At 36.5% G+C, this 26783-nt stretch overlaps 1 protein-coding gene across 29 annotated transcripts in view; it reads right to left on the minus strand.

Moving 5' to 3' along the window:
* EPB41L2 (erythrocyte membrane protein band 4.1 like 2) overlaps positions 1-26783 on the minus strand; it is a 108523-nt gene that overhangs the window by 56122 nt on the left and 25618 nt on the right. For 26 of the 29 annotated variants that reach the window (XR_007202827.1, XM_048299724.1, XM_048299748.1 and 23 more), the window contains exons 1-3: positions 12644-12668; positions 4028-4503; positions 2822-3034 (exon numbers count right to left, since the gene is read on the minus strand). Coding sequence is in view for 28 of the 29 variants with exons in the window: in XM_048299724.1 (XP_048155681.1) it covers positions 2822-3034; positions 4028-4503; positions 12644-12653 (699 nt within the window). In the remaining variant the exon portion in view is untranslated. Of the gene's footprint in view, positions 1-2821; positions 3035-4027; positions 4504-12643; positions 12669-26783 lie in introns of those variants that run through there. The other 3 variants (XM_048299721.1, XM_048299722.1, XM_048299742.1) reach the window with 1 other exon arrangement.

A 26783-nucleotide genomic window follows, 5' to 3' on the forward strand; every position in this document is an offset into this window, starting at 1 on the left:
AACTCAAACAGAAAATTCCCCAACAGTGTATTAGCTCAGATTTTATTACTGCTTATCATGAAGGTTTGGAATGGCAGTTAGAAAAAGACAGGATTCTATCAAAAGACATCAAATAACAGTAATGAAAACAAGGTATTTTTCAGTTTTACTTTGCCATTAGCAAGTATATATATTTTTTAAATATAAAGAAGTTGGTCTACAGTCCATAGTAAACTGGAAGAGGCATCAGGAATGTTAAAATCATGACAATTGCCCTAAACTAAAACCTGATTTACTAGAATGTCAACCAAGGTAAACTGGGCTTTGACTGCAGAAATTTTGTTTCTTTGCCTTTTAATTCTCAAATCATTTCAGTAACTTTGTAAAAGCAGAAATAAACCAACACTTACCCAAACACTAAACACTGAAGGAAGACTGAAAAAAGAGTATCAGAAATCTGCTAGGATCCTTTGCAGAAAGCACAAACTGAAATTTCACTTATCAGTTGATATAGCTTTCTGAGACTTTAAGAATTTTGATATGGTAGTAGAGCATAAAAAACTCTACATGGATTTAAGAACACTAATTCTTCTATAAAATTGCAGTCAGCACTGCTCATGCCCTATAAATAATTCAGGTGAACATATAAAACAAATTGTTTCTTTATCATTTTTTCCCCTCTTAAATTAATTTTACTATTGTTCTTACAGCAAACTCTTACTGCAAATAATGAGAAAACTTATTTCTCGCCAAATGACTTAACTGAATCATGACAGACTTAAAATACTGCAGAATAGAATTTTTTAGTTATAAATACAAAATGGTATATTCTTAGATCTGTGGTAAGCCACCACATCATTTAAGTCTCATTTAGGACAGGGAAAAAGCCCAGGAAGATAAAACTCACGTAGCTTTTAATTAAAACAGAGATAACATTCAGATCCAAACATTCTGATTTACGTGGGGAAACAAAAATCCCAAACCAACAGCTACTCCAGGGTTATTACCCTGTAATCAATTTTTGTTTTCTCTATACATATAGATACTAATACATAAATAGAAATACTTTCCAAGTACTTCTGGTGACAAAATTCCTGCAATTTTAGACCATAAGTACGCACAGCCCTATACAGTGCGTTGTGGAGAGCCATTATTCTGTAGTATATTTTTCATGCTCTTGTTTTGCTTATGTCAATAATTTTTTTTCTTCTGGAAACACAGCATAATAAAAAGCAGACTTAACTAACAGTAATGAAGGCTTTGCTATTGCTTTTTACAGTCAGACTGATTGATGGTGAAATGGTCTACATCTGACATGCTCAGGGAACGATCCATGTAGGACTAAAATATCATACTTTAAGAAACAAACTATAATTGCTTTGTTTTAACACTGAGAATGTAAATTTTAAAATGGAGGCCTTAGAAAGCTTGTACTGCTAACAAAGCTTGTACTACTACAAAACACAAACTTTAAAACTTCCATCAAACTGCAGCAAAACATTCCCAAGCAGTATTTCATACTGATAAACAACAAATAAGAACTTCTTAGCTGATAGGAGGAGTTTGATTACAGAATAGGTTTGAAAAGCCAGCTCTACTAATGCATGAAATAAGATTTGTGATGAAACTTTGGAAAATCTTAAAAACAAGCATGTTTTTTTAGCCTTCTCTAAAGGCAAGATCTGGAACGACAGGTGAGCAGTATCCATCCAGTGCTATACCACAGAATGCAAAAGGACTTGTACACAAGCAACTAAATTACCAAGAAGCCTAACGAAATCCACAATCAAATAGGGTAGGGACTGACTGATGGACACTGGAAAAATGAAACAGCACAAGAGCAGACAAAAGGCTTCAAGCAGAAGCTTGCATTACCACATGACTTGTAATATGTGTACCACATCAAAAATTGAACAATATATGTTAGACAAAAATGGAAATTTTTTCCATCAATCAGGTGGATCTAGGAAATGCCATAACATTGCCAGTGTTTTGTCCTTAGATCAATATGAAAGATACATCTAGATGCCTAGTTTTAGAAATGGCACAAGATTTTTAACTGCTCTTCATAACTCAGATATTCAGCCTGGGCACCACCGCAGATCAGTTGGTTACATCATGCAAAATGCAACACCTGCGTTCATGAGTGGGGTTCAGAACAACTGTTTTCCCCCCATTTCAAACAGATGGTCTAATGTAAAATACAGGATAGAAAAATAAAATATTAAAAAATAACTATTTGACTTAGAACTTGGACACACATACATATTCAAAGGATATTAAAGCCATAAAACCCAGAAAAATATTTTCTACTCAGCCCAAAATCCCTGTTTCTGTTAGTGATCTTAAGTCAGATTTAACAGACAAATTACATACAATATCTAACCCAGTGATTTACAGCTGAAAACAAGCAATCCACACAGACGTGAAAATGTGGAACTAGAACATAACTTTAAATATAAATATGTGTTTTATACCTGTAATGGAATTTTTCTTTCTGAAGAAAACTTCTTTTAAACTTTACAAAGTTTAAACTTTAATCTCCAGCTGAGATAACTTTAAAAAAATTAATGAACTCAAGAAAACTTTATCAGCACATGTCACATTACTTTCAGGAAAACCTTCATGTTTTAGAAAAAAAATTAAATTTGAGCTGTCAAATAATCAGCTAGTGTACCTTAGAGGGTATTTTTAAGAATAAACTGATATAGTTTTAAAGATGGAATTTTAAACTGAAATATTAACTGACTCCTAGCGATAGCATTAAACACTCAGTATAATAGAAAGCAAGTTTTCTTTTCCCTATAGAAAAAGCTCTTTATATAAAGACTTGATGCCTTACCTCTAGGTCACAGCTGTATTCTGTGCCATCCAGAAGCATCACCTTACACTGCACAGTTTTGATTTTCTTTGGAGACTTCTGAGGAATGTTATCTGTTTTAATTTCAGCTGTCTGCACTTCTTTTGTCTCCCTTTTTTCTTTTTCTTCTTGTTTTTCTTCCTTTTTCTCTGCATCTTCCTCTACTTCTGTTTCTTTACCATCTTCTTTGGGAGGCTATATAAAATACAGTTAAACTCAGGATTTTTAACTTGTTCATTCCTTTTATAAGCTACTAATAAAGAAGACATTAAACTTCCATTAAAGTTATGCACATACTGGAAGCACAATAACCAGCATAAGCATTAAGGTCTTCTTTTAGGGACCAGATATTCTTGCTCTCAGACCACAGAATGTGTCTTTTTTTCCCTTTCCTTGAAATGAGGTTTGTGTTTTTTAATATGTGTTATTGGCTTTCTTCCTAAGAGAAATGAATTTATTAAGAAGCTCCAGGAATTATACTAAACAAAAGCCCAGTGTTTATGAAAGCCAAGTGATACAGAATCACAGAATGCTTGTGGCTGGAAGGGATCTCTTGAGATCTAGTCCAATGACCCTAGGCCCACACAGGGTAGTTTACCCAGGACCATATCCTTTTTGGGTTTTGGATATCTTCATAGGGGAAGACTCCGTAATATCTCTGGTCAACCTGTTTCAATGTCCGGCTCACTCCTTTACCACCCTAGGAGGCCTGTCATCTGCACCCCCACCACCTAGCTACATTCCTTACCAAGGAAAGGTCCTATCACCATCAGAGCAAAAAAGATTTTCTTGTGATTAGAAATGTAATTTCATGGGTTTAATTTGGGTCCGTTGCCGTCTGTCATCTAACTGCATACCACTGAGAAGGGTCTGGCTTTGCATTCCCTCCATTCAGGTATTAATACACACCAATAAGATTCCCCTTCCTCTTTCTCTTCCCCAGGCCGACCAGTGCCAACTGTCTCAGCTCCTCCTCATACAAAACATTCTCTATGTGCCTTCACCAGCCTAGAATATGAAGTTTGAATGTTAAGAACTGGCATGCAACTTCACAAAAAGCAGGACTGGAGCCTAGCAACTGGAATAGCTGTCATTTTTTCCCTAATATGATCCTAATAAGTTACATAATTCATGCATCAGGTTGCATTAAAATTACTCCCAAGTATCTATAAGCCTTCCCACACGTACCTGTATTTCAGCACTACTAACAGAGTGTTTTTCCTTGTCATCTGCTTTAGCATTCTGCCGGTTTTCAGCTGCTCCTTCCAAGCTCTTTCTTGACTGAGCCACCCCCTCTGGTGTCTGGCTTTCACTTTCTTCAACTACTTGCTCTTCCCCTGTGGCCCTTTTCTTGGGCTCATCTTTGGCCTCTGCCAAGGTGTATGACTTTTGTTTCTTAAGCCATGGGGGAATGAAACGAGAAATACCCTTGCTTTCAGGTGAAGATTTTTCCTTCTTCTGTCTACTTGGACTACTTTGGCTAGTTGGTGCTGGGACAGAAGAATCTTGAGCTTCTCCAGAGGATGTTTCCCTGGACTTCTGATCTCCTGGAGTCTCTGATGCTTCTTCAGGCTTGTCCTTGGCTTTGTCTGGTCCCAGCTGCTCAGAATCTTTCTTTACTTCGGTCTCTGAACCAACTTCAGTTGTCATTATCACAACTGACACTAAAAGAAGCAACAATAAAAATAGTTTTGTTATGTAGCATTACTACTTTTACTGACTAATTATTTGCAGTAATTTGTAGTAATTTAGAAACTCTTGTAGATTATTAAACTTATTAGGGTTAAAGAAATACTCCTTTTCAAATTTTCAGTTGACAGGTAAGGCCAGTAAGCTAAAACTTAGTGCTCTGCAGATAAAAGATCTAGAGTTTCCTTCTCTTTAAAGGAAGGAAAGATAAAGGATAAAATTTTAAGTGTGGTCTCTGAAAGGCATTTATTATAAGCTACTCCTAATGTTATTGGCCAAGATTATTTCAGAAGTAACTTCAGTTCTCTTTCTACTGAGCTCCTTGGTAGACCCAGAAAATGAATTTTCAGAAGAGTATCCACCTTCTGTAGTAAAACTGGTAGGTATAACCCCCTTAGTATTTGGTGACACCAACTAAAAATAAATTATTGGAAGTGAAAGAGCAAGATTACCAAAGAATAGGACAAAAGGATGGTGAGCATGATACTGAATATAAAAAATCTGGAAATTTTAAATCACTAATAGTGCTGGGGAACATATATTTTTAACTAAGGTAAGATTAGGTTCTTAATAAGAAGTTCATACCAATCAACATAAAATCATATACTCTTATACTCTCATCACTTCTGCTCACCCTTCCTTCAGTGAAATTAAAGACAAATTGTAATACTGTAACAACAGGATATGCAATAATAACCTTTAATCTTACCATTACTGGTATTGATTGAAAGAAATATTAACTAGAATATACAAATGTTGTTATCTGTGTGGCACTGTATTTTGCTGCATTGCTTTAAAAGTATAGTATAACTGCTTTTTTCCAATTTATTGAATTGAGCCAACAAAAATAAGCACACAAGGGTCCAACAAAAGTTTATAATGGTTAGATTTCATTATTCATCACTGGTATTTGCTTACAATCTTCTGAAAACAATTAATTTTAAATTAATGGTCTGTTTTTTCTGGCCTAAAGTTTAGCAGGTTAGTGACAATCACATTTCTATCTTTATAACATGAGAACCCTCTCCGTTATAATTGATTATCATCACTGCATGCCTTTAGAGGCCAGAGGCTCTTGGTTCAGGACTCTTGCTGAACTCAACAGCTCCCATCCCCACCCCTGCCCAAAAAGAGTCAAGTAGGTTATCTAGCTCAGGTTGATGCAATTAACTTGCATAGCACTTCAAACTGCACTTGAAGCCAATTGAGAACTAGTTTAGATCACAAGGTAGCAGCAAGACTTTGCCTCCAGGTTTCCAAAGAACATCCATAGGCAGTCAGAAAAAATTAAACTAAGCCATTCCCTAGGATGATGAAAAAAAAAAAAAATGGAAGCTAGCAGAGGCCTAAATATACAATAGAAGCCATTCTGGCCAAAGAGATGAACAATACTGAGCCAAAGGAAACACCATCTTGACAGTTATCTCACACTTTAAGAAGCCCCAGACATAGGAGCCTTGAACTACCTACAGGCAAATTCACATTAAGCATCTTGAGACCAAAGTAGCTACATGGGTGTGTGTGGGTTTTTGTTCATCACTTAACATTTCACAATCTAAAACCAAAGCATTCCCCAATGGGGAATTAAATTAAAAGTTAGTAGCTTTACTGCTACACTAGAGACTTCTGAATACATTTCAAACTTAAATATTACAGTTACATAGCCATTTATACCACTTTTTACAAAACCCATCAAGTTTCAATACTACTAATAAAGCTTGTTGTGATAAAGTATTAAACATTATGTAAGTACTACTTATCTCAGAGGTAACAGGCCTCTGAAAGGCAGGTTTCATTTGACTGTTGAGATTAAAGAATTTGCTATTTAAAGCCACATATTAGTATGCTAGTTTTAGTGAGCTACTACTAATCAAATTCCATTTTGCTATCACCTTTGTATCTTACACAGACATGCTCCTCTTCCTTCTGAATGGTAGGTATCTTATTAACATAATAATGTAAAACTTTATTATCAAAATGAAAAATGAACAATATCTAGAAAACCAAACTCAACTTTCCCTGAGAAAAATCAAAACTTCTGCTGATCAGAGAGTATCAATCCACACGGCTTAATAAATTCATAAGGGAGGTTTCATAATTAACAGAGATGGTGGTGATGTTTTTTCTCATACATGTCTAAGGAAGAACCAATTTTTTCTCAGAAACTAGCTAAAACAATTTTGTAAGACTTGATATACAAATCTTCAAAGGAGTTAGAAGGAAGCCACTATGTTTCCTGTACTTTTAAAAAAATTTTTCAAAATACGCAGAAATGCATGAAGTACATGTAGAAACTAATAAAAAAATCATTATATACCACTCTCAAAATTAATATCACTCTTTGATTATACAGTCAAAAAGGAGACATCTCCAGAAAATTCCTTAGAACTAAGTAAAATAAGTCACCCTGTAAACACATCTCTATGATATTGTTCTAACAATAAAAGAAACTGAGGATACCAAGTCACACAACTGATTAAATTTAGACAGAATAGCAGTGGGTGGTACAAACTCGCTCAATGCGAAACAAGAAAGGTTTTGCACCTCCACATGTCCAGGTTTTCATAGTCAAAGTTATAGTTACAAGGAGAACTTGGCTTTTTACCACAGAAGCAAGGGAAACTTGTTACAGCCCCCATCTGAAGAGGTCTGTCCATGTTCACTTAATACCTTTATTTGATGCCCACAGCAGGAGGAATTTCTTTCATGAGCTCAATTTCCTATAAGCTTGTAACTTCAGAGCTTTTCAGGGTGGGATGGGGAGAGGGAGAGCAGAGGAATAGAGAGGAGAACCCTACAAAAGGAAGCACACCTCTCTGCTGAGCCTATATATTTCTTTACACTCCCAGTAGTCTCTGAACTAACCGTGAAGAGGTGGATGAGTTAACTAAACAAGAGCACTGACCAAGAGTGTAAGTTATAGTCTTCCCAAAATACTTACCTTCTCTACCACATTAGCTTGATACATTTCTTTTTTCCAGAGTTACATATTGGTACAAGAATTAGCTATACCTCGAGAAACACAAAATTGGGTCTCACACTCCCTCAGTGCTCTGTCAGATCCTCCAGTTTTGTATTTCACAGAAAAAACAGAGATAGGGAGGGATAAAACACTGGAGTTCTGCCATCAGCCTACACTTGCAGTTTGTAAAGCCTCTGATGTTACCTCCACTGTAGCCAAGCAATCAAGAAACCAGATTTTCTGGAAGTGGCTTTTTCCTGATTCTCTCCTGCCGTGATAGGGAAGACCTCACATGATCTCACACAGCTCTGGCCTAACAGCCAACAGTGTGCCAGTAAGCAAATGGAAACAAGCAGCAGACAGCATCTGTCTCAGAAGTGATATTGGGAAGACATAAATCAAATCAGATGGCAAATTTAGAGTTCTCAACTTCAACTGTATGTTTTCTTGCTTTCCTATCTCCAAGTAAACTCTCATTCATTCTTACTACATAGCATGAGCACATTACATAATTTTGACCCTATAATCTTTCATAAGCTCTGTAACAACTGCAGCAGGATAGGAGTCTCCTTATCTCACCTTTTTGTATTGCAAGGTAACATTGAATCTGTGTTTCGTTTTGAATTGAGAAAGGAGAATAAGTATCTTGCAGCAAGAGTAGACAAAAGAGAAGGAACCTCAGGGTGATGCTCAAATAAAGAATTACCAATGTCTGAACAGAAAAAAGAAAAATCTTGGTAGATTTTGCAATTGACATTAAACCCATGCACATTAAATGACAAGTGGTAACAGTTGTATTTTTTGTAACCCTCCAGAAAACTTGGCTCACGCAGACTGAATGACTACCTAAACTGCAAGGATCAAGGTGGGGGTGGGATTGCAAAAAGTACTGTAAAACACTTTGCAGTTTCTGAAGAGCAGGTGAGTTTGTTAAAACAGATCCCACTTTTGCAGGAAGCAGACGATCTGCCCCATTTATAACTCTACCAACTTCCCCAAGCAAGAGTCCTGACCAAGAAGCAACTGAAGACAACAGATATTCTCACTCCTCTCCATTCAGCCCTTCCCCTCTCTTTTTATTGCACTGAGAAGAAACTTAGTGCTCGCCAGAGTTCACAGCTGAAAGCAGAAGAGGATGCCACATTGTTTCCTTGCACTCTTTCCTCTCAAGTGTATACATTGGTCAGCTGGTTTGATGCCTTTCTTATAGTTTCTAGCATGAACTCTTGAAATGTAGTTTTCTGACCAAGAGGATTCCTGCCACCATAGATAAACTAGAAACAGAAGACATATCAAGTATAACATGGAGTTTAAAAAAAAAAGGAAAAAAAAAAAGAGGGAAAGAAAAAAGTATAGCTCAAAGGTCACAGACAACTTTAAAACCAACTGCAGTGAAATGAAGTTTTCTATGGTGATGCATGTTTTAATTCACTGCTTCTGTTACAGTATTTCTTATTTAACAGCACAGAGGAACAAATCCAAATACTTTTTCCATACATTCCTGGATCTCATTTAACTTATTTTCTGAATATATAAAAGTAGAAAAAGGCAATCCTAAATTTGTTTCTTCTTTTTTCAGTTTGTCATTCATAGCAAATTCAAGAAATAAAAGTCTCTTTGATAGTTTTATCTTCATCAGTCTACTGGGATTCGCAGAGAAACCATCATGTCATAGAAGCAAAAGGAAAAAATCAACCTACTTCTACAGAAATAAATTACAGCTCAGTGCACTAAAAGCCAATGTGTGTCTCTGCAAGTCATGTAATTTTCTGGCTCACCAAAGTATTAATAATTTATTTTTTAAATTGCTACCTTCATAAATATTCCAAATATTTATCTCACATTGGCTACACATAAAAAATCCAAAAAGATATCAAAGAAAATTTCTAACATCTGAAAAAATATACATGAAAACCTGAAACAAGGTCATGTGTATTTTAACTGCCTACAACAAAGCAAAAAAGCTCCCAAATAAAGTTGCTTATTTCTTATCATATTATTGATCTGAAGCTCAGAAGAAGCCTGATCTGCATTTCACAGTTGGTTAGGACACATCATTCATGCTTGCTGCTTTCAACATGTAAGATTTGTTGATATAAAAGCTCTAAAGAAGTAAAATCCTAGCTGGAGCAGTTATTTATATTTTAGAGTGTAAAAGAATCTGGTTTAAACAGTAGGTAATATCTGAGGAACTTGGTGCTACAACTAGATTTTTACAAAAACATAAATCAGTTATTTTTTGTAGAGTACAATAATTTATATTTCAAATGTGGCTGAAAGTAGTAACTAAAGAACCTTATTTCAGATTTCTGCTAAATTTTAAAACTTATATTTTATCATTGGTGTGTAAAAAAGAAAACTCATGGTATACCATGATGCTGTGTAGCATCCTTTTGCTGAAGGTGCCAATATAACCTGCATACATTCTATTAGCAGACAAAGCAAAAAGTGAATCCAATTTCTCCTTTTAGTCATTATTTAAACGGATTACTACAATTGAAAAGACATGGAGTGCTCTGAACACCAAGGAATGAATTCTACTAAAGAATAAAGTTTTCAATTTTGAGATCCTTAAGAAAGCAAAAACATCTCTAAAGTTGGCTAAGATCAATCCGCAACATTTACATCATACAGCTCCCAATTAAATATTGTTCTGTAGTCAAATACCAACACAAAAGAGCCCCAGTTCTCCCATAGGAACTTGCATCCTCCTCTATATATATAAATATACAGAGGTGTTTATACATACAAACACACTTTGAAAGCTGAATCTAATAATTTGGATTACATTCTTTTTTAAGCACATTCCTAAAACAAAATAGATCAGACAAAAGTCAAAGATCAAGTTTAGCAAACTACTGAGTATGATAAAAAAGTTACAACAGAAAAAACAAGAGGAAATGGGTACATGTTTTATACATACAAAATCCAATCACCTATTTTTAAATGATTAATCAAAGATGATATCTACCAATTGAACCCAAACCTAAGTATTTACACACTGAGCGTGACAAGGACTGATCCAGTTTGCTCCTCCCCGGATGATCACTGCATAAAAATCAAGGTTAACTGCAGAGGCTGAAGAGACAGACTGCAGACTCGGCTTTTTTGTGAGTCTCTGCAGTAGCCACAGGGCATAAGCCTGTCAGAGTCCATTGGTTTCCCAGGCTGTGACAAGACCACCAGAGCTGGGGCCTGGACAGATCTCATGCTTTCATGGCTCTTCATTGCATTGAAAAACAGACTACCAAGAATAATCCTATGCTACATATAGCCAAAAAAAAAGCCCCGAATTCCTTCTTTTAAAGCTTGCCAGTTCATGGAGAAACCTTAACCAATAATTCAGGTTGAGTAGACAACTAAATCTGTATTGATTCAGACTTTTGCCTTTGTAATAATATCTCCTAGTAAAAATTTTTCCCAAATCTAAGCCCATAAAAGAATTGCCCTTTCTCCTCATGATTCTGCTTCAGCTTCCTCTAAACTGGGAGCTTATTCTCAAGGAGGTAGCCAGGTAAGCAAACTGACATTGCCAGTCTGTGTATTGGTCAGCAGATGGTGCCATAATAGTTCTGAAAGTCAGTAGCACATTTCAAAGGTCAAACTTTAAACAGCAACAATACTCCAAGTGTAATTCCCAAATTATGACAAGTAATAGAATGCTTTCATAGAAGTATTAACATAACATATTTTAATAAACATAACTTCAGAGCCAGACAGAGAATCATGGCTTCATAACAATACAAATTAGTTACATGTGTACACCTAAATACATACACATACTCACATAAAATCTAAGCTAATCTCCAAGAGTAGAAATGGCACACAATGGTGTCCTCCCAAAGGATCCTGTCTATTAAATCTAGTTTCCAGGGAATTACAGGCATGTCCCAGTGGCTAGAAGCCCCTGAGCTAACAGAAGCTATACTCATAAGCATCCTTTTATCTAGATAACAACATCAATATTCAAAATAACAGGCATCTTATTAGCCTTCACATTTATATCCATGCCATCATACACTTGAAAATTTGCAAACATGCAATATTTCCATCCCAAACACATTCTTGTCCTTATTTAAATACTGAGGTTTCTAGAACTCATTTTTATACTGTGAGAAAATTATTGTAGTTGTATAACCATTCCTTGCAATACACAGAATACAGAGGACTCACCACAAAAACACTGGTGAGTTCCTACATAGGATGGTGAGAATTCATAAGGTAGTTCTGAAACAACAATGTAAGACAAGTACTAGTGTATTCTGAAGATTGCTGTGAAGACAAAGAAAAAAATCTAGGCCCTAGACAGCAAATTAAATGTGACAGAAAAAACTACTTCTGTCTAAAATTGCAAAGTGAGTATCTGCAGTTTAGATAGAATATTTTCACAATAAAATTATTATGCTGACAAATTTCTGTTAAGTAACTCTAGGGAAAGTCACCTCAACTCTTTGTAAACTCAAATTACATCCTGGAACATAACTATTTCTCAAAATCCTTTTTCCTGTTAAAGCAGCACAACACATACCTATTACTTATCACCCAAGTGCCCCAACTTTTCATAGAACACCTGCTGCAGGCCATCTCCATTTTGGCTGCTGAATAACTTGGTTACTGCAACCCATATAAAACTTTAAAGGTTTAGTTTTAATGGATAAGTCAGTTGAAGGAACACTCCAGAAATAAAAGATAATACTACAAGACATGAAAACCAGTGAGAATTCTTTAAAAGCTATTTTGTTAAAATTTATCTCCTGACACTCTGCAGCAGTCTAAAAATGTGTAATAAAACATAGAAAATAATATTGGAAAGTGCTGCTTTCTAAACTAAATGAAATTCATTGAAAACTGCATCAGCTTTGTAACAGCACCTGTAGAACATGTAAAGCTCAACCCCAAGGCTTTCAAGATAATCACAGCATAAATACTTTTCAAGTGCTACAAGCAGGCAAGTTGCAATGCCCACATTGGAATTTGAGATTACATTTAAGCAAATATACATCCTGCAGCTCTCTTCGGGCTATCTCTGCCATTTCCAGAGATAACAGAAATCTGTTCCTTCTAGATTTTCAATCTACAAATATGCTGCTATATCCAGGCAAAAAATAAGTCTCAAACAGCAAAGTAATTTAAATCAAGAAATTTGTCTTTGCCAGAGTACATATGAACAAATATAATCTGTTTATCAAGATAGCTTTGTGCTCTTCCCCAGCGCTGAAAAAAATGTTGTAATCTGATGAGAATCCAACAGTCGTTTTGAAAAGCTGTATTGAACAAGTAACCCCACCCAGGCCCTGACACTGCTAGAGAAGGACATGCTCAAGTGGAAAAACGGGATTTAGTTCCAAATTCATTCCAGCAGACAGAAAATGAACATGGGTCAAGAGACAGCTCTGTTTTCCTGTTATCTGTCCAAGAAATTAAGAACAACACAGTTTTTGAGAAAAATCTCTGCCCTATTTTCAAAATCAACTTTGCAAGTTTACAGTGGGTTTTGGCTGTTCACATTAACCTCACGATAACCACAATTTTAGAGATTAAAACCAGCAGTGAGTATTCGTTTGTTCTGAGAAATGCTGTCCCTCCAATCTCCATTCCTATCTTTCCATTCTATCCCACCTTGCCAAATGGCTGTTTCTATAACAGTCACACAATTTCACTGAAGCACAGGCAAGCATTTAATTTTTTCCAGTTCTTAATAAAGAAGCTGTGGGGGGTGGGGGCGGACAATGACAACCCCATTTAGGTTCTGTAAATTATTTGCCTTGTTCTGACTCAGAGGTGATTAATTTGTAGATGCCACAATAAAAAATTCCATTTCCAACTATCATTCTTTCTATCTACAAAGTATCGGCACAATTAAAAACAGGTTCTTTTCATACTGACAACATTAAGTTCACTCTTGCATGCAATATGCTTCCAAGGCACTCACAATAACATAGTTAATCAAAGCACTTGCCAACTTGGTGAAAAATAATGTACTAGTACCTGAGAATTTTTTGTACTGCAAACTGGAAGGCCCTAGCGTAATAAAGTTCCTGAATGGTGGAATTCCAGCTACACATCATTGTTTTGACAAGTATCCATTTCCTCTTCAGTGGAAGTCGTATAGAGAATTATTACCCTCTCACATGTTCAGGAAGTGTACAACAGCATGCAAAAAGAGAAATCTCTGCAATACCAAGATTCAATGTCAGGAAAAAAAAAAGAGAAGCAACTAGTCTGTGCTTTCAGTAGTGACAGACCAGTACATGCACATTTAAAAGTAATTTTCATAAACAGATACAACCATTAAATTTTTTTTGTAAGCGCATCAAGGCTGAATGTCATTCAGATGTGGACACTACTGAGATCACATTCAAAATGCCTGCTAGCTTTTTATTTCAGCTCATCCAGCTTAGGAACAATAGCCAAAAACCAACTGACAAATGCATTAAGATAGTTTGTTCTGTCATGTACAAGACTAGAGTTCAACTGACTAACGTTTACAAAGCTTTAGGGTCTAAACATAACCACAAAAGTGACTTTTTTGGCAGCAACATCAGTTCTATATTTTCACTTTAAAGAGCATTTCATTTTTGCTATTGACAAATACAAGCGCCACAGAGGGCACAGTTCTCTTAGGCAAGCCACTTGAACAATACTGGAAGAGAGAGTTCCAAATACTGGAAACAGAGTTGCAAAAAGTGACAATAAAATTATAAAGCCTTTTATGAAGGTGACAGGAGAATCTTCTCCTGCCACTATTTTTTTTTTTAATGTCTGTTTTCCTAAATCAGTATTCAAGTTGAAATACAGAAACTGATACTGCCACAATTTCCACCAATAATAAATTCAGTTTCAAGTACTTGATTAAATGACATCCCTGGAAATTAATCTTAAACAAGCTTAGTCCAAATTCCAAATAAGTGCAATGTCTCAAGTTATATGGTTAAGTATTTTTGGACCTCTGCAGAAAAGTTGCAGCTGCGTCTTTGCTGGATAAGTTGTTACCAGTACCTGAATCCTCTGTTGGAAGGACCTGCAGAGATCTTAATGCACATGCAAGTAAGCAAGCCAAGGTTATTAATTGTATAACATATTTTATGAAAAAAAAAATCCCAAACCAAACCAAAACCAACTACCCCAAATTAAAAATAACATAGTTTAAACCAGGATAGTTCTCAGCTCCTGCTGCAATGAACAAAAGCTATTCCATATTCCCTGACTGTTCTCCCACATTCCCCAAACCTCAGAGGTTAGTCACCTGAGAGGTTGTGTTTTGGTATTTTAGTTTTTATGTCTGCAGCTAGCACAAGCTAACTGAGTCTTTCATGTGCTACTGGAACAGAAGTATTCCCTTGAAAAAGCAGAACCAATTTGCTCAGTATTTCCCACCTACTCAAAATAATTATAATGCACCTCAAATAATATATGTAAAGCACAACACTGCAAACTATTTCCTACATGCTTATGTTTACTGAATATATAAGAAGTACTGAAACTAGAGATAATACAGCTCTTCTAAAAAGTATGCATCTACTGCTCCTGTGGGAGTTAACTCTGCCAATCCCAAGCAACAAAAAGCAGTGGAGATGCTTCTTAGCTGAGAAAATAAAACCGGCAGCCAAAACTTCATCACTCCCATGGGCTCTTCTGAATGCTGGTACTTGATTAGAAGAGTGAAAGCATGAGCAACTTTCTAAAAGTTTCCTACTTTCCATGGCAGTGGCTTTACAACTAGTGCAACCCTGCAACCACTGCAACATCTCTGAGTGAGACAAAGGGAAAGAAGCCTAGTTCATTTCTGAATCTAGAGGTCAGAAACAAGTCTAACAGAGGAAAAAAGGCAAAAGGTAATGCTAATAATGCTGGTTTTGTGCCTGGACTTCAGCACTTAACATGTTTATTAGTCATCTAAGTGCTTTAGCTTTTTTGTGCTTTTTGGAAGGACATTCCCAGCATGAAAGATTGTAATATAAAACAGATAACAGGATATGCATGAAAGTCCCAAGGGAGTAACTATTTAAACAAAGTTTTCTTTGGAGAGTTAGGGAATGACAATAGATAAGAAAGATTTAAAAGAATAATTCATTTGTGAATACCAAGAACAAGGTGGGGAGGGGTATTTAGAACTGTCCTGTAGAAAGGAAAAATATATGTTGACCTGCCAAACCACGAATTTAATTACACTCCCATAAAAATATAAGAATATACATCACAAACTGCAGTTTACCAAAGCAGCCTCACCCATTGCAGAAAAGCCTTTTAATAACCACATACAAATAGGGATAGTGTGTTGTCACAGTAAGCTTTCAGGCCAAGTAGAAGCTTTATTCTGCTTTCTCAGGCTGTACTTTCAGTTCTCATTCTGTACACGCAGAAAAGTTTCAAAGCTTTGAAACAGTCCTAAGCAAACACAAATCCAAGTTGACAATAACTTATCATCTTACAATTTTATTAACACACACAGAGCGTGATATTATGAACTCCACACTGAAAAGAGTGACACTTCCAGTCTGCATTGGCTTAGGGGTTTCTTACTTCTTTTTGGGCTCATTAGTTTACATGCTGACTGAAGAAGTGCTTGAAAGACCCTGCTTGAAAGACCCTGCTGTTCTCTATGAGTATGCTTCTTATGCATTTAAATTCAAGATCATGTTTCAGCTCACAGTCGTTGATTTCCCTCATCCTATCTAGATTTTTAAAATCCTAAGTACTCTGAAATATAAAGCAATGAGAAAGTGAAAATTGGTAGAAGTGTACAGATAGAAGTAATTTCAGTATTTTTCTTGACCATGGTATACTGGTTAACAACTGGGGTTTTTTGCAAGACCATATTCCTGTGTGGAAGCAACAGAGAGCATAGATCAACAAAAAGTCCTGTTTAAAATGACATAATGTTCTTTCAGAAATCAGGAGTACTTGATTAGTTCTCAAAGGAACTGATCAAGAACTGGAGCTCTGGTCTGGATGAAGTCTGAGGTGCGCTAGTCTCAGAATTCTGACTAAACATAAGAACCTCAACAAAACTGCAAAAACTTCTAGCACTTAGAAAATGTGTGTATCTGGCTCTGTGTTAAGATGGGAGAAATACATCCATGTGACAGACATGAGTTTTAGGAGACAGTATGAATACCATGCAAATTAACATTTAATAAATATACTAACAAGTGGATACAAAAACTCACTAAAAGGGAAGGACTGATGCTATAGCTCTCAACTCTTTCTTGCTCTCTTTCTTTTATGAAGACAGAACTTGGAAAAAGCAAGCTAGCAAAGGAACAAAGTAGACATCACTGGAGAGAAAGTCAGGAGCAAAAAAAAAAGAATGGGGTGGGGTAGGGAAGGAAAAAACAGGAAACAGACGCTGAAGACAAAACAGGAAAGAAGGTCATGATTTGTCTAATAGCCAAAAAGCTGCAGTGAGGCCAGAGAGGAGGACAGGGTGGGAAGACACCAGAATTCCACTACAGGCTAAGTTATATCATAGATGTTACTGGTCAGTCCACAAGATCACCAAGCATTAGTCCTCCAAGTGCTAGGCTGCAAGAGATCCAGCATCTACATACACATCACTTTGAAGACTCTTCCAGTAGCTTCTTCATTTTTATACATTCATTTAGTGACAAGTCTCAAGACTTGCTCCTCTGTTGCAAGATTTAAACAAGAGTACTCCTTCCTTTGCACTTATAATTATTTCATGTATTTATTCTTAAGCAGCAAATGCTTGCTTTGGATTGCTTAATGAACTAAGTGAAAAGTTGCACTTCCTGGAAAAACTGTGTTACTGTATCTCCAAATCCATAAAATGACAGAATTCAGATTAGTTCACTTCTGTTTTTCTGGCTTATCTACACATCCTAAAGTTCCATTCAACACCAAGATCAGAGGCACACTACCTCAACAATTCAACTCCATCTTTGACTCACTAGTTCCTACAGAGTAAGCTTTCTGGTTTTAAAACAGATCATGAATTATATCTCATTTACTTTCTGTTGAAGAGCTCCAAGACCAAACTCCTGTGTAAAATATCAGTCTGAAGATGAACTAAGTGTTTTGAGGTAGTTATAAAATTGACCCATCTACAGAAATGTTTCTGATTTTAGCAAAAAACAATTTTACAGATAGACAAACTTGAGCACTATGAGGAGAAAGTGACACACAAGGCATGCTCACTAGGACAGCAGTAGAACCAAAACAAAAATAGTTCTCAAGGCCTCTGTTCTTAAACACTGACATCAAGTATTTCTAAATGTTCCATGTAAGGAGACAAAATCATAGCCTTTCACTTATTTTCAGTTGAAACCCAGAGGTCACTTCTCTCCAAAAATATAAGGGTGATGGTCCACAGGGGAAGTTTAGTTTTCCTTACACAAAAGCAATCTTCCTAACTTCATATAGAAGAGAAAAAGTAGGGAACAAATCTTTTTGACCTGTTTACATTATGAGGTCCTCTAAACATGCACACAAATTGTATTACATGTACATAGTGTCAGAACTGGTTTATGTGGGAGTTATGAAACCTACAAAAACTTATGAAATGAGCTTTTTTACTTTTAAAATTATAAACAAGAACAGAAGTATTCCCAGCTTAATTTCTACTGAAAACTATTACACAAGCTAAAAGTTTGTGCACATCAAGTGATACAACCTTTTCATGTTGAATATTCCAAGCTAATTCATGCTGTATGACATCACTGAAAATCTGAAGTCTAATTCAAATCTGGAGAAAACAGACAACATTAGCTATACATTCAAATTCAACAGAATTAGATTTCACCACATTTATGTACAAAATTAATCAAATCCTCATCAGGTGAAGAATTTTGTGTTGGCAGATTCCTACTATGAGGTACTGCTGTCATCACATGATTCTCTGCAACTTCATTAATCACCATGACCACACTTGCACAGAAACAATTCAATACTTGAAGCAAAATGAATATGCAGTCTTCTTTCCTCACAGAATAACTGCAGCATTTCTCATGCCAATTAAAACAATGTTTCATTGTCTTCTTTAACAAAGAAGAATGAATTTTGGACTGCACACGTCTACAGAATACACTGTAACACTTGAGATAAAATTTAAATATTAAACTTACTGGAAAAGAGAAACAGAGAATGAAACTGAAGGCATTCCTTTCAAGATATACAGATAAGTAATATGGCACACTTGGTGTGACTTCCAAGCAAGAGTTTCAAATTCTTAAAGAAAAAAAATCTTTTTTTGTCCCACAGATTATGTGAAATATACAAAATATTGTACAGTACTTCACAGAAAATGGAAAGTATGCTAAACTATCCAAAAAGATTTCAAAAAAGTTATTTATATAATCCTTATTCTGAAAATGTATTACCAGCTTGTGCTACTCAACACTAAAATGAACATTTAAGCCTTTTAAATATACATATATATAGTCATACGATCAAGAGACATTTAGATGAAAACAGTGAGGAAAGAACTATGCTGGAGCACAAGGTTCCATAATCCTGTAATGGGAAACAGACCCCCTAAAATTCCCAAGACATTGTAACAAGGCTGTTTTCAGCTATGATGTGTGGGCTTTTACCATTTGCAACAAGCTGAAACCCTTCTTACTTCATATTAGTTTCACGTATAAGCATCTCTTTCATCCTCTTTTCTTCTCCCTGCCCCCTGGTATCTTCACTTAATCTTACTTGCTTTTTTTAGAATCTTCCTGATTATCAATTAAGCACTATGTCTTCCACTCTTAATTCCATCACCATTGCTAGAAAGCCAGGGTGCCAAACTGTGTCAAGAGCCTGGCTTACGTCCAGATAGTTTAGCACCTCACCTGAACAAAAAGAATATAAACAATTTAATACACAAGCTGGATTTTTCTTTCAAATCATATCCACAGATGAACGAGAAAATAAGCTGTTCACAACATCATGTGAATCTCCTTACTTGCCAACTGATCAAAACAAAAAAAATTTCAAATGTAGTACTTAAAAGCCATTCAAGTAATGACAAATTAAGCCAGAGGCAAATATAATTATTATATCAGTGAAACAGCTTCAGAAATAGAGAATACTTTTCTGCAGCTAATTTTTTAACGAGAACTATACTACTACCTAGTATTGGGATTTTCTTTCTGCCCGAAACAACTGGAAATCAGTTCAGCCAACGTATCACAAAGATGTCCTGGGAGGCTGAAGAGATTCAGTTTTTCTTCTTCTGTGCAACATAACATATGTTCCAGTGAGTGTTCTCAACATCCCAAATAACGGGGGAAGTGACAGAAATACTCTTTAAAAAAAGCAATGATAAACCCTGAGAATGTTACAAATCACCAGATTTATAAATCTCCCAAAGTTTCTTGTTCTGAAAAGCATGGATTGATTATGTTCCTGATCCGTAGCCTATGAAGACCTTTGCATTCCCTAACTGAAGGGATTACAGGTATCAAAAATGAACACCAGACTTCCTTTCATAAGGAATCTTGTCCAGAACAGCCCCTGATTAACAGAGATGAAAGTGGAAGACCTAAATAGTTCTGATTCTGCCTGACAAAAACTGCAAGGCAAAGCCTGCGTAGAAGAAAAGAATTGTATGCTCTGTTGACGTTGTCAGCGACCTCCTTTAAACTGTCATGGCTGGGATGAATAGCCTAAGTCACCAATCCATTTTATGACTGCTCAATCTGAGCCAGGGTTTAAGCGCATGCTGTGCTGCACAGCCTACGTTAATCTCAGTACACGTTAAGATACACGGAGAGCTGCAGTCTGCCTGGTAGACAAAGAATATCCCTCATCCTCGCTCTAAATGAGGACTGTGTTTACTTAAGGAGTAAATTTTCAAGTTCAAAGAATAAATACAAAGTTTCAGCAAAAAAATATGTATTCTTCATTACTCAACTTGGAGCAGGTTTTACTGCTTGCAGACCTTGTGTAGAGGTGGTAGAAACATCAGTCTTTTCCTTCTCTCAGTTTTGACCATGACACTACTTTGAGAATTGGCTCTAACTAATCTGTAGTAATCCTTTAGTATATGAAAATAAATACGTCCTTGAATAAAAGAAAATAAACCCAGCAGGAACAAAAATCAATTATCAAAAGAAAAACTGTAAGAGGGAAAGATGTCATTTGTCTTTTCATTAATTCCTAGCATTATGGGCCTGCCGAAAAAGAAAGAATACTGACGTTTCTTGGAAGCTGTGCAATATTTCTTCTACTTAGTGTTTAATCCCTTCAGGAAACACAGCAAGAATAAAAGGAATGCAAACAAATTTTAAGAAGCTCTGTTAGAGCAAGTTTTTCTTCTTCCAGCTCTGAGCACTTTGAGAATGATCCAAAAAAAGTCTTTAACATTTAAAAACTAAGTTCATGAAAAAAAGCTAACATTTATAAAAGACTTCTAGGGAAAAGAAAAATAGGTTGTTTTACAAAGAAATTTGTATTGCTGTGTTTTAAAAATCCTTTTAGGCTGCTTTGATTATAGATCCTCAGATCTGACAACTAGCTTGAAAATGTTAAAATCTTCAAGTTCATTAATGAAGTGACTGTAATACTCCATAAAGCCACTTTCTAAAGATGCTTCAAGTTTTTGAGACATAAGTGAAGCCCTTCTAAAGTATTCAGTCTAATATTTCATAAATAAAGACAGTTTTTTCTAAAAAGAATAACCAGGAATCCTAAGTTCTGTGTATGGCAAAGCAATAAAAGCACTCAAGGCTAGATGCTGACTCTTAGGTACATTCAAAACAGAGCTAGAACTGACTGTGTACTGAAACAGAGAAGTTGTATTTCTTAAACAACTAGAACAGGTATCCCATTTTGTTACGTACCCTACCTACTCTTAAATCAGTTGCCCTGTAGCCAGTATTCATTGGCCAAGTCCATCAATAAAGGGGTGAACAACTTATGTCAAGAGGTCAGCACAGCCTGAAGAAGGTCATTATTTCTCAGGATTTCTAAACACACATGTTGCACTGATTTGATGATAAAACTATCTTAAAGAATACATCGTCTGATTTCCATTGGTTGGCAGTACTTACTGCTGTCAAACTGAGTGCATATGCCTGCACACAGGTATTTCACGATTTTTGTCAAAAAGCCTCTATTTTATTTTGTTCAATAGTTGTTAAAATAGATTTATTTCAGCAGTAATGTAATCTTACATTTGGCATTGCTGTTGTGATATTCAACTACATGGTCAACCGACATGGTCACTTATAGCGTATAACGCAGCAAGGCCGTCTCCCCACTCCTACTCCCTAATCTCTTGTACACCTATCAGAAATTTCCAGTGTTCCTTTACAGCTCTGCCATGGCACTAACAGTCCGTCACCCTATTTTGAAGGGTAAGAAGATGCATCATAAATTCTTGCTTGCAATGGGTTAGTTTAATAGTACAAATGTATCCAACTGATGTTTGAGCTATCCCTCTTCTGAATTTAAGTTTGGTGTCCAAATATCGATATTCACATCAATTCTTAACAGGCAGCATTTAATTCCCAAACAAAATTACACACATCTTAAGACAGAAGATGCTATACCAAAATTTACACTGCTATTCTGGACACATCCATTAGCACATAAACTTGTCTTTAGATTGGTAACTACTAAAGAACATCAGTACTTGACATACTTCTTCTGCTGATCTAACCATATCAGAAAAAATGGTACTGCTGAAAAACATGGATTTCTTATTCAACATTTCTCTTTTTAAAATCACAAATAGCTGCTTTTCTCCAGTATCTCAAAGCAGCAAGTATGTGTCTGTATACACCCGAACTACTTCAGCAACTAAGAGTAATTAAAAAGGAATAACTGTAAAACTCAGATATACCCATTACATTTTGGGGTTGGTACCCCAAGTTGCAGCATTTTTGGTACCTCATCCAATTCACTTTACTACATCAACAGTAGCTGCAGTCCCATTTTTGACCATAGGATAAACACATTCTGAAACCATCCAAAAATAGTGTATACATGGCCATTGGAAAGAAAGTCTGTCAAATTTAATTCCCCTTATTAAACTCTATCCTTACCTTTGTGGAACTACAAATATGTAATCAGCAAGAAGGCAAAGAGACTAATTCGAGGCAGAAGTAAGAGTATTTTGACTGAAATCTTGAATCAAAGGTGGTCTTAGTGAGCCAACAGATTAATTTCCAGTATGAACAAGAAGCATGACTACTATATAAATAACACACCCTCCCTAGTTTTAACCTAGATATCAGTGCCAAAAAAGATAGAGCAAGTTCTGATCCCTACAGGATACATTAATGTCTTGGGGTGACCTTATGATGTGTATCCCATTATCTCTGCCTAAGCCCAGAAATTAATTTTTGTGCCTTTCTATGCCTCTAAACTGAGCCTGAGAGGGGGAAGGAAAAAACTGAGCAAATCTCCATATTGTTCTAACCCAAACTTTAACAGAACAAGGCTTTACTGTGCGTTATTCTATTCATATCTTAGATAAGTTTAATAAATTGAACAGCACCCTAGTTTTTTTCCTGAAAAACAGGGATTTCTTTTCATGCTTGAAATCATGTATGTACTCTTGGTGAGTGAAATGTTAAAGAAAAAATAAATGACTAAGCTATTAAGGAACTTTCCATTCTTAAAGTGTCTCAGTAAAAAGGGTGGAATTTCAAAAGAACCGTAAACTTATTTCCCAGTTAGGGCCTTCATGCAAGTCAAATGAATATCCAATGTATTTTGCTACTTCAGGATCATGAGCCCTCCAAGGAAACTTTTCATACAAACTCTGCAGCTGAATAGCATAAAACCAAAATGAACAACTTTGTCCACAACTGTGTATGGTAGTTCCACCTTGCCAAAACACTTTGAACAAATAACTCCCTTTGTATTGGAGCTGTGTAACTACTTGATGAATTTAAGACTGAACATTAGCAACCCTTTATTTTAAGCTTGTATTTTCTTGACCTCTCACTACCCATTAAGATTTTTTGGTGGTTTTTTGCAAATGAAATAGTTACAGCTAAATGAATCAACAATCTAGCTCACTTAGTGCTCTGCACAGTGTAGAGGGACCACCCAGATTAATCCGTCTTTACTGGCAATGTGCAATACAATTTGAATTTTTCCCAACATGAATATCAAAATAGATTTTTAAACCATCAGATCTATCAATAACATTAAAAATTTTAGACAAAAAGAGTTAGGCGAGCGTTCCTCTCCTTACTGTACTCCCTTCTCCATTCATGACGCCTCAGCGCCATAAGATACTGACTCCAACACAGCCCTACACAAGGCTGGCAGCCTCTCTGCTCCAGCACTTTGCTGGAGTGCCACACAACCCCCACTTCTCAGGAACATAAGAAAGGCAAGATGCGGGGCAGCACAGATGAAAATAGCTCAAGAAGTTTAAGGTGATTAATAGCAATTTTTAATGAAGTCTCTAAATATGTTTGACTTAACAAATATTCTGTATAACATTACTTATTAATAAAATTGTTATTACTGTAAGAGTAAGGAAAGCATGTTGTAAACACAAACACATTATTCGCATTTGTTTGTTGTAATGAAAAAGCTATAACAGCTTTCAGGGTCCTCTACTACTGGATGAGGAAATCTGAACTACATAGTAACACTACAGTGGAAAGAAACTGTAAACAACTTAATTGAGAAAATCTGATCTAAGAATGAATGGTTATAAATTTCTAGACTAACTATATAAAACACAAGTTAAGTGGTTTGTTTTTTTCATACAACGAATGAATGAGATTTTGGAACCACTTTCCCTAAAAGGCAACAGGATTAACAAACTAAAACAACCTTGTAATGGTACTTGCAAGGTCTTGAAATAGGTATAGTTTATTTTCAATTCTTGATGACCTAGGACAGCTAATCCAAGTCTTTTATACCTAACAACTCAAACCTCCTAACACTCACCAAAACTGAAAGTAGGACTTTGTCAACTTATATTGCTGTCACAGCGCTCAGCATCTCCTTTATGCACCACTTTAATCTTTCAGAATACGAACACAGAAACCCAATGTACTTTCTCTGCTGCTTTGAACAGACAACTCTCTCTTTTTAGCCACTCAAAGAATGTGTTCTGCACTCTCTCATAATTTAATCACTGTCAGCCATAACAGCCTATTGTGAAAAATAATCCACTCATTTATTTTATCATCAGTGCACTCAAGCATGGTCAATTTACGAGCAACATAGTCACATGCATCAGCCACGAGAGATCCATTACAGAGCTGTTGGAAAGCTTGTGAACAAACAAATTGCTTTCCTCAGATTATCCATAGGCTAAATCTAGAAGTCTCACAGTCTTTCATCATCCTAGTTTCACAGGGGAAACAAAAGAAAGCCTTCAAGCAATAGTTCTAGTATTTACCTCAAAACATGCTCACACAGACAGGAGGCTAATTAAAACTTTAAATTTTAATATTAAATGACACTAATAATATCTCACCCAAATCAGTTGCTTATGGAAGAAAATGTCCTTTTAATCCCATCATAGTAGCTCACAGGACATCTGACAAGCAGTGTAGCTGTTTGTGCTGAGAGACCAAAAGCACGGCTGCCAGTAAAAGTGTGGGAGCTGTAGAAGGAACGCTAAAAGGCTTGGGAGCTAGCAGAATGTAGGACAATCAGGAGTTGCCAAACAGCAGTCAGACCAATACACCTGCATGCATTTAACAAGCCCTGCTCACAGTGTCAGGTTAAGCATGCAAGTAGCATCTACGAGCTCTAATAGATCCAGACATTGCTAATCCAAGAATTGTCACTATGCACTAGCAGTTACAAGACAGAGGAGGTAGGCGTGAGTACACGCTTTTTTTATATTCTGGCACACAAATGTATGTGTGCCACTCAGCAAGACCTGGACAGGCTAGAGAGCTGGGCAGAGAGGAGCCTAACGAAGTTCAAAAAAGACCAGCAAGGAATAACCCCATGTACCTGTAAAAGTTAGGAGTTGATCTGTAGCAGCTCTGCAGACAAGGACCTGGGGATCCTGGTGGACAACAAGCTGTCCATGAATCAGCAGTGTGCCCTTGTGGCCAAGAAGGCCAATGGTATCCTGGGATACATTAGAAAGAGCATTGCCAGCAGGTGGAGGGAGGTGATCCTGCCCCTCTAGTCACCCTTAATGAGGTTGCACCTGGAGTTCTGTGTCCAGTTCAGAGCTTCCAAGTTCAAAAAAGACAATGAACTACTGGAGAGAGTCAAAGTGAGGGCTAGGAAGGTGATTAGGGGACAGAAGCATCTCTCTCAGAGCTGTGACTGTTCGGCCTAGAGACAACCGAGGTGATCTTATCAATGTGCACAAATATCTTAAGGACAGGTGTCAAGAGGATGGGGCCAGACTCTTCAGTGGTGCCCAGTGACAGGACAAGGGACAACAGACACAACCTCAAACACTGGAAGTTCCATCCAAGTATGAGGGAAAACTTTACTGTGAGGGTGACAAAGCACTGGAACAGGCTGCCCAGAAAGTTTGTGGAGTCTCCTTATCTGGAGACATTCAAAACCTGCCTGTCCATGATCCTGTATAACCTGTTGTAGGTGAACCTGCTTTAGCAGGAGGATTGGACTATGTGATCACCAGAGGTCCCTTTCAGCCCCAGCCATTCTGTAACTCTGTATACTATAGTCTTACCTGCCATCCAGCCAAGGATTCCTCAGGAAAAACCCTCCTACATGAGACATCATTTAAATTTCTATTATAATACAGATTGGTCAGAAAATCATTTAGATTATTGTAAATGCTAAAGTCTTTAAAGAATTTTCAACTGCTAATTGATGAAACTGAATATGTAAAAATTTTTTTCAACCAGAGCAACTAATTCAATCCTGCCTTTTTGTGTGCCATATGCAGAAGACTTGCACAATATACAGCCTTATTCTCTCATCTCTTCCATTTTAAAAACAGGATATAATTAAAAATGTAATGGTTAAAAAAGACCAGGTTTTCAGTGTTAACATTTTCAGTCAGGATATGCAGATAAACATAGAAATGATCTACAACTAATTTTAAAAAGAAACCCAACTAAAGAAGCATCGCTTCAAGCAATCAGCCATTAAGTTCCTTGGCAAGATACAGAAGCCTCACCCACCCATTCTCTTGGCAGCAGTAGGATGCTACAGGGCAACCTATGTGGGAGACATGGCAGACATGACTGTACAGTCTGCCAGAGCCTCACACATTTATCTGGAGAAAAACTGTGGAAGAGCTGCATATGCTGACAATTTAGAATGCTCTGATTTGCATTACGCTGTGTTCTGCAATTTACCTGACCAAGCCAGCATTGCAATTCTCACAACATACAGAGATTATGTACTTCTTTAACTCTGACAAGAAAG

The sequence above is a fragment of the Corvus hawaiiensis genome, chromosome 3, assembly GCF_020740725.1.
Source record: "Corvus hawaiiensis isolate bCorHaw1 chromosome 3, bCorHaw1.pri.cur, whole genome shotgun sequence".
NCBI lineage: Eukaryota > Metazoa > Chordata > Aves > Passeriformes > Corvidae > Corvus > Corvus hawaiiensis.